The sequence below is a fragment of the Haliotis rubra genome, unplaced genomic scaffold (genome assembly GCF_003918875.1).
Source record: "Haliotis rubra isolate DU_JTF1 unplaced genomic scaffold, ASM391887v1 Scf646, whole genome shotgun sequence".
In the NCBI taxonomy this organism is placed as follows: Eukaryota; Metazoa; Mollusca; class Gastropoda; order Lepetellida; family Haliotidae; genus Haliotis; species Haliotis rubra.
Window position 1 is genome coordinate 119,067 of NW_025767353.1, and position 8,846 is coordinate 127,912.

Here is an 8,846-nt window from a genome sequence, read left to right on the forward strand (position 1 = left end):
GGTGAGATCACAAACTAACATTTAGTTCCATCACTGCCCTTCTACATATGTCCAATGTCTCACAGCAGTGTGGACCATTATATGGGACTGATTTCTGTCCGGTTGGATCCTTGGGGTCGTAAAGGCTTCGCAAAAATATTATCAGCCCTATGAACCCCTGAGTCACAGTGATTCCGTTCCTCCTTTGGATTCCACACCTCATACGTGATCACGGGCTTCGCCAAAGTGGTAAACATAAGTGGTAAGACCAGCACCATATCAGGCTTTCCTTTCACATCAAGTTGACATAATGATCTCATTCAGTCACTCGGTTGCAGCAAACGATGTATAGAACATATTACGACCCAGTGAATTCTTTTATTTCCCTCTAGAGTACGGGCACAACACTGGGGGACATATGCCACAAGATGTGGTGCTGGGACCCTTTACTGAGCAACGTGTGCTCTACCAAGTCAGCGGCGGCTCTTGGAACATCATGTGGCCCGAACAAGGTACAAACAGAAATTGAGTGAGTGAGTGACAACGCGTTTACCCATATTCCAGCAACATTACGGAAGGGGAAAATGGGCTTCACACAGTTGGGAAATTGAACAGGGATCTTCGGCAAGACGAACGAACGCTTTAACCATTAAACTATCCCACCACCCGCAGTTCAGGGAGGACACCAGGTGTTTAGAACAAGGGTAAGCATGTCCTGCCCTCTAGGTAACACCCGCCATTCACACAATTTGCCTAAAATATGAGTATTTACAGCCCGTCAACGCAAAAGCAGTACTCCTGCCATTGGAAACCGACCCTGGATACAAACCAGAAACGGTCCCTTTGGCCAATGTGTGTAAAGAATGGGCTTAAGAAGTTCGTAGGACTACGAACGTTTCGAGAATAGCTAGCCAGCGTCCCGGCCCACAGAGCGTACGTAACGTTACGACCTATCGTAACTCTATAGTTTATCACTGGCTTACGAATGTCGTAGCGCCAAGAACGTTTTGTGGATAGGGGCCCTGACAATCAAGTGATCAACAAACAAACCAATCAGGCCTACATCAGCGAACATGTACGGATTATCCGTCCCTGGTTTCTCAAAGGAATCTCGAGGAAAGATACTGTATTTGTCCGCTAGAATAACTTAACATAAATTCCCATAGCTTCTGTCATAGTTTGTAATGTGTTGTCTTTCAATGACATCCATTATGCATTTCGCGTATCAATTATTAATCTGTTAGTCTTTACATTGTTGCATTCAATTCTTCAGTTATGTTGGTCATGGTTTGTCTGTTCCTCCAGTCTTCCATTGGCTTCTTAATCGCCATTTACTTGTTATTTTCTTTTCATGTTTCCTAGTTTGTCTCGTAGCTTTCGGTTGGATGAGTAATTTGACTGCTAACCTTCTAACGCCTTACGGGCAGCTTGGGTTGTATACTTCCCAAGGAGCGGAGAATGAAAAAAACAACCTTTGCATACTGTTCGTCGAAGGGTGAATAATGTAACGCTTGGCGCATGCCTAATAGTGAGTGAGTGAGTTTTATTTTACGCCCACATGTATATGGTGGCCGTCTGTAAATAATCGAGTCTGGACCAGACAATCCAGTGATCAACAGCATGAGCATCAATGATACAATGACATGTGTCAACCAAGTCAGCGAGCCTGACCACCCTATCCCGTTGGTCGCCTCTTACTGTTAATAGTGAGGATTTGAAGCATCATTATTATCATCATAATCATCATCATCATCGTCATTTATCGTATTTTAAAATGTATATCTATCATTGCTGTTCTGTTGTTGTTTTCATTCACTGATGAGAACACGGTCGGCAAAATAGTCTCAAATGTTGCAACAGTATTATAAATGTCTGAACTGCTCTTGGATCCGCTGCATGTGTTCGAACCTCGGATCCCGAACACCATGCCTTATCTCCTGGGTTTCACTTGGTTTTGATGAAGTTCAAGCGACGGCGTTGAACCCAGCTCATCCTCTACCCATTGGGGACGGTGGTTTAGCCTAGAGGTTAAAGCGTTCGCTCGTCACGCCGAAGACCCAGGTTCGATTCCCCACATGGGCACAATGTGTGAAGACCATTTCTGGTGTCCCTCTTCGTGATATGTCTCCAATATTGCTCAACGCGGCGTTAAATCCAAGCCACTCACTCACTCACTCACTCTATCCAGTGATGGAATATACCACGCCTGCACGAAGATAATAACGAGAACATAATGACTTCTTTTTCTATTACAACATCACACAGATCGGTTTTCGCAGGCAAATATTTCATTGCTGTAAACCAGGAGACGGAAATATAACAGACCCTTGTAATTAAATCAACTACTGTCTGAACATTGTACTTCTGAGTATTAAGGACTTCTCTTGTTTCCACCTCCTGTTCGTCGTTTCCATCCAACATCATTTGAAAGTCATAATCTGTAAAATTGGATGTGTTGGTTCATATTAGCAAATGGTTATAGAATATACTGTTGTTCAAAGCAAGGATCCTGCCAAACTGGAACCAATTGCGTCATAATCTAAGGGAGTAACTCTTGTCTGTTTTAGATCGTACTAATAACGGCTTCATATTTCTACGAGTACTTAGAACGTCCTACTTCCAGTGTGTGAAAAAGGAACCGTATATTTTTCAAGCATGTTAATTAATTCTAAATTTGCTGTTATTGTTATTAAAGAAAAAGGTTAATTTCGTGTAAAACTTCCCCTTTAAAGTGGACTCTGGCCTGTTATATTCTGAGGTTAGTCTGGCGGAATACAATATGTTGTTGGCACAAGTCAGACTATTCCAGGATGCAGACTATCAGTCGTTTAGCACTGTAACACAACACATCTGATCTTAGCGCGATGTTCTTGGACTTTCTAAAACACTCAAGGTTCATTTGGCTGACGGTGTCACATTGACTTCCACAGACAGGTCTACCATACAGATCAGTATTTGCCCCTCTCACCTTCACCATCGAATAATTTTCCCTGAGGAGCAATTCCCCGTAACCTTTGGACTTCATGATTTATGCGCACACTCCCCCGAGCCCCAACCTTCTCCAAAATCCTGCATCCTCCCTGGAATGAATAATTACACAACAGACTTCGAGAAGTAAAAAAGCGTTGGATTCTCTTTTTCATTTATAAATCATATTCCTATGTATATTTCCTATATAGGGTAGCCTAATGGTTAAAGCGTCCGCTCGTCACGCCGAAGACCCGGGTTCGATTGTCCACATAGGTACAATGTGTGAAGCCCATTTCTGATGTCCCCCGCCGTGGTATTGCTGGAATATTGCTAAACGAAGCGTAAAACCAAACTCACTCACTTACTCACTCCTATGTCTGTTTGAATATTGAAATCGTTGTGTCGTTCATATTTTTTTTTTAATGTTTTAAATAATTTTCTCATGTTCCCTTTTACGTCATTGCTGCATTTTTTGGCCATCAATCTGGTCGGATCGCGAAGATACATTAGTTTCGACTCCTTGAAACTGACTGTCACTACAAAAATGACTTCGTTTCCTGAAACCTGGAAACCATCCGTATACTGGGTAATTTGGGAATCCAGTTGCACCCAATACCACTTGCTCACTTAATGGGAATGAAGGAGAACTGAAAAATGCTCACTTTGCATTGCGGATTAGGAGCTAAAGGTCATATCGATTGTCCAACGACAAAAATAGACCTATAGGTCCCAGAGCAGAGGCTTCGTACCTAGGTTGGGTTTTTAGAGGAAGAATTCCCCTTCCTAATGAGCAAATGCTCTCAACTCTCAACAAGCTGTACACTGGTCTACTTTTTAGGTAAATTACATGCTCCATAAATATAGCAGGTACATTTACTAGTTCTATGGGCGTGCGGGCTGTAAGCTGCCTCTTTGTAAGTCTCCTTGTGTTGGGGATGGGGATAATTGGAACCTCCTTCGTGCACACGCTCCATACAGGAAATATAATGTGGTATGATCATAAGGTGTGGACGGTCGTCTTGGACACTGTCCATCAGTATGACGGAATAACGCCTCTTTTAACGACATTTGGGGCGGTGGTGTAGCCTAGTGGTTAAAGCGTCCGCTCGTCACGCCGAAGACCCGGATCCGATTCCCCACATGGGTACAATGTGTGAAGCCCATTTCTGGTGTCCCCCGCCGTGATATTGCGGGAATATTGCTAAAAGCGGCGTAAAACCATACTCACTCACCTATTTTGACGACATTTTAGTATAAGCGGGCATGGAAGTGAGTGAGTGAGTGAGTGAGTTTAGTTTTCCGCCGCACTCAGCAATATTCCAGATATATGGCGGCGGTCTGTAAATAATCGAGTCTGGACCAGACAATGCAGGAATCAACAGCTTGAACATCGATCTACGCAATTGGGATACGATGACATAACATGTGTCATCCCAGTCAGCGAGCCTGACGACCCGATCCGGTTAGTCGCCTCTTACGATAAGCATGGGTTACTGAAGATCAATTCTAACCCGGACCTTCACGGGTCGGGCACGGAAGCCCAACGTGGATCCCCTGCAGTAGACATCTATCACACTGGTAAAATCCTTCGATGTGATATTGTCGAACAGAGAGCTTATTGGTGAAGTGCAACATTTTACCCTCAAGACAACATCTATTTTGTATTTGAACTATTTGTAGTAGATCAACAGACCAAGGTTTTTTGGCACAAGGATCACCCCTCCAATCACCCCAGGGCTGCCATTCAATACACATTGTGCCGATGTATGATAACACTTGTATCATACTGAAAACCATTGTCATTATGTGTGATCACACTTGTGTCATATCAAAAACCCTTGCCATTATGTGTGATCATACTTGTGATATACCAAAAACCCTTGCATTATGTCTGATAACACTTGTATCATACCGAAAACCATTGTCATTATGAATGATAACACTTGTGTCATGCCCAAACTCCTTGCCATCATGTATGATAACACTTGTGTCATGCCAAAACCCCATGTCATTACGTATAATGACACTTGTGTCAAGCCCTAACACCTTGCCATCATGCATGATAACACTTGTGTCATACCGAAATCCTTGTCGTATATGTACAACGCGACTCGAATTTGATCACATTGTAGTAAGTATACGGAATATTAAGGAGAAAACAGTATATAAAATAGCAGATCCTTTTAATAGACGAAAATATATGTTTTCATGTTAGCATTGAAAAAGAACACACCTGGAGGTTTGGGATTATTTGATTGCCAAAACGACAACATTTTGATGTGTGCCATTAACAGGTATACGACTGACAATCTTAGTCAACTGTGTAATATTTTCATATTGCACGTGCTATTTAAAAAATCGTGATTGTCATAATTATCATCTAATGCACACGTGAAGATCCGGGTTAGAATTGGTCTTCAGCAACCTATGACTTGTAAGAGGCGACCGTTTACAGACCGTGGCCATATAGCTCGAATATTGCTGAGTCGGGCATTAAACTGACTGACTGACTGACTGAGTTTGGTATTACGCCGCTTTTAGCAATATTCCAGCAACATCACGGCGGGGGACACCAGAAATGGGCTTCACACATTTTACCCATGTGGGGATTCGAACCCGGGTCTTCGGCGTGACGAGCCAACGCTTTAACCACTAGGCTACCCCACCGCCCCGGGGGCATTAAACAACAAACCAACCAACCAAATCATGCACACCGCTGTTAAGGATATATGAGGTGGTCTGGTAATACGTACACAATGTTTGTGACTTGTACGTCACAATCAAAACGATTTGAAAATATTTGAAAATATTTTAACCGGGTGTGTAGTTACTTTGGTACGTCAGTTTATATTCAACACCTCACAACCGTGTGGTGCAGTGTGACACTGATGTCTGTCTGGCGAGATCACCTACTAATATCTAGCGCCATCAATGCGCCTCTGAATAGCACTTACAACAGCGTGAAGCAATTTACACCGTGCAATAATATATAAGGCAAATGTCGTAGGGAAAAATGGATCCGTTGTGTGAATGGACCACGTGTAAATGTCTAGTGGATGTGGCATCGGCCCGTACAGCGGAAGGTATCCACGGTATACTGTGGCGCGGTATCCCTGCTCTCTGGCGCTATAAAATACCACCCTAGGTCCGGACGAGCATGCACATACACATGCACGTTAAAGAATATTCAACGCGACGCTAAATCTCATTTCACCTCTCTCACCCTGTATAAATGGCAGTTACCCATGCATCATTTCAGGGTCGGCAGGTTCGAAAAAGAAATTACGCTCCAGACTGAAATATACCGACACTATCTTCAGCAGGAAATTGACTATATTTCATATGAGCGTGTAAAATAATCCTTATTTGTTTTGGAGCTGGGAGTGTTGCATTGCAATTTTGTATACCTAAAGGTTATTGAGTGCTGTTTGAAAAGTATTATACAGGTACACGATGACTTCAATGTGCTTCAATCTGTTTGAATTCATTTTATTCTGCAGCTTCAAACCTATGTATGTCTCATCTCACTTGAACATTTTTAGTTATTTTATTTAAATGCCTTTTATATTATATTCAACTTGCACAAATTTGCGTAGTGTCTTATTTCAGCATATCCACTCACGTTAGTTCACTCGCATTTAGGGGCGGCGGGGTAGTCTAGTGGTTAAAGCGTTGGCTCGTCACGCCGAAGACCCGGGTTCGAATCCCCACATGGGTACAATGAGCGAAGCCCATTTCTGGCGTCCCCCGCCTTGATATTGCTGGAATATTGCTAAAAGCGGCGTAAAACCAAACTCAGTCAGTCAGTCACTCGCATTTGCTTAGATCTCTACTTTCATATTATTTTATTCTTGCATATCGTGTTATTGATGCAGATAAGTTTATGCTTGCATATCATCGTATCGTCTTTAACTTGAATATCATGTAATTGATGCAGATACGCTTATGCTTGCATATCATCGTATTGTCTTTAACTTGAATATCATGTAATTGATGCAGATACGCTTATGCTTGCATATCATCGTATTGTCTTTATATCATCGTATCGTCTTTAACTTGAATATCATGTAATTGATGCAGATACGCTTATGCTTGCATATCATCGTATTGTCTTTAACTTGAATATCATGTAATTGATGCAGATACGCTTATGCTTGCATATCATCGTATTGTCTTTATCTTGCATATCATGTTATTGATGCAGATAAGTCTATGCTTGCATATCATCGTATCGTCTTTATCTTGCATATCATGTTATTGATGCAGATAAGCTTATGCTTGCATATCATCGTATCGTCTTTAACTTGAATATCATGTAATTGATGCAGATATGCTTATGCTTGCATATCATCGTATCGTCTTTATCTTGCATATCATGTTATTGATGCAGATAAGCTTATGCTTGCATATCATCGTATTGTCTTAATCTTGCATATCATGTAATTGATGCAGATACGCTTATGCTTGCATATCATCGTATTGTCTTTAACTTGAATATCATGTAATTGATGCAGATACGCTTATGCTTGCATATCATCGTATTGTCTTAATCTTGCATATCATGTTATTGATGCAGATAAGTCTATGCTTGCATATCGTCGTATTCATCTCCTTAACCTTGATGTGACTTATCATCTTATTGCTATATACATCTTATTCTTGCACATAATCTTATTCTTGCACATCATCTTAATCTTGCGCATGACCATTCTTGCATACCATCTTAATCTTGCGCATGACCATTCTTGCATACCATGTTACCGTTGCACATGATGTTATTCCTGCATATCATCTTATACTGCACATCTTATTCTATAACACTTAGGAACCGACTATTTTGATAATCTAGGGATGGGGGTGGGGGCTGCCATTGAGAACTCTGAAAGTACTTACAGCCAATGTCCTGCCATTGATTTATCCACGTGAAAAAGAACAACAAGTACCCAGCGAGACAAGCGCGTCTGCTTCATATCAGATCTTTGCATAAAGATTCAGAGTGACTAATCACAAGTCAGTCTGACCCAACAGACAAAGTTTACTTATGTCGAGCAATATCTCGGCAGTTCCAATCTATGATGTGTACAGTTCACAAAATCATTAGGTACAGTCGTGCACGATCCTTGAAGATTTCATAGATGGTTATGCGATATTTGCTCATTGTTAAGCATTGATGGCCCCAGTAAACTTCTAAGACGTTTTATGGTACACATTTGGAGGGTATTTCGGCGCATCAATGACAATAGTATTCCGTACTTTGATCTGTATCTTATGTTTGTACTGTACGAACAATTGACCAGCCTTTGCGTGTGTTTGTGATAGCTGCCATCGTCGGACATGGATATTCTGGTGTCATAACTGTTTGATGGTGATTCATAAATACATGCTCGTGATGTTGTCAGGGTAGTGCGGTCGACTCTGCTTTGGGCTGTGATTTCTTATGTTTATGGACATTATGTCAAGTTACCAATATTCACTCACTAACTTTTGTCTGTTTCAGTGGTGTGTTGAAGGAGTGTGTCTCTATGACCGGAGGGCGCCCCTTTGATGATATCTCACATGCAACCTAGGGTGAATATCAAATATCACAAGTATGAATTTTCGATCGTGGTTTGGAAATGTAAGTTTCTAATAAACGTTTTATAAATTTGCTTTGATAATTCAGGCTTTTGAATAATATATTAGTTTCAATCAACACAAACTAGCTGAATAAACGTCGCTTAAAAGTGAAAATGCTGTGTTCCAATTTTGAATGTTGGGAGAATACCATTTAGTACGAGTGAGTGAGTTGGGTTTTACGCCGCATTCATCAATATTCCACCAATATCATGGCGGGGAAACCAGAAATGGGCTTCAAAACATTGTACATTGTGGGGAATCGAACCCGGGTCTTCGGCGTG

At 41.5% G+C, this 8,846-nt stretch overlaps 1 protein-coding gene across 1 annotated transcript in view; it reads left to right on the top strand.

Moving 5' to 3' along the window:
* The window catches only part of LOC124256978 (A disintegrin and metalloproteinase with thrombospondin motifs 18-like), a 31,440-nt gene extending 22,834 nt beyond the window's left edge, over nucleotides 1-8,606 (top strand). The window contains exons 13-14 of the mRNA XM_046690936.1: nucleotides 372-491; nucleotides 8,447-8,606. Of these exons, the coding sequence (XP_046546892.1) occupies nucleotides 372-491; nucleotides 8,447-8,494 (168 nt within the window). The 3' untranslated portion in view covers nucleotides 8,495-8,606. The remainder of the gene's footprint in view (nucleotides 1-371; nucleotides 492-8,446) is intronic.
* The last annotated feature ends 240 nt before the right edge of the window (nucleotides 8,607-8,846 follow it).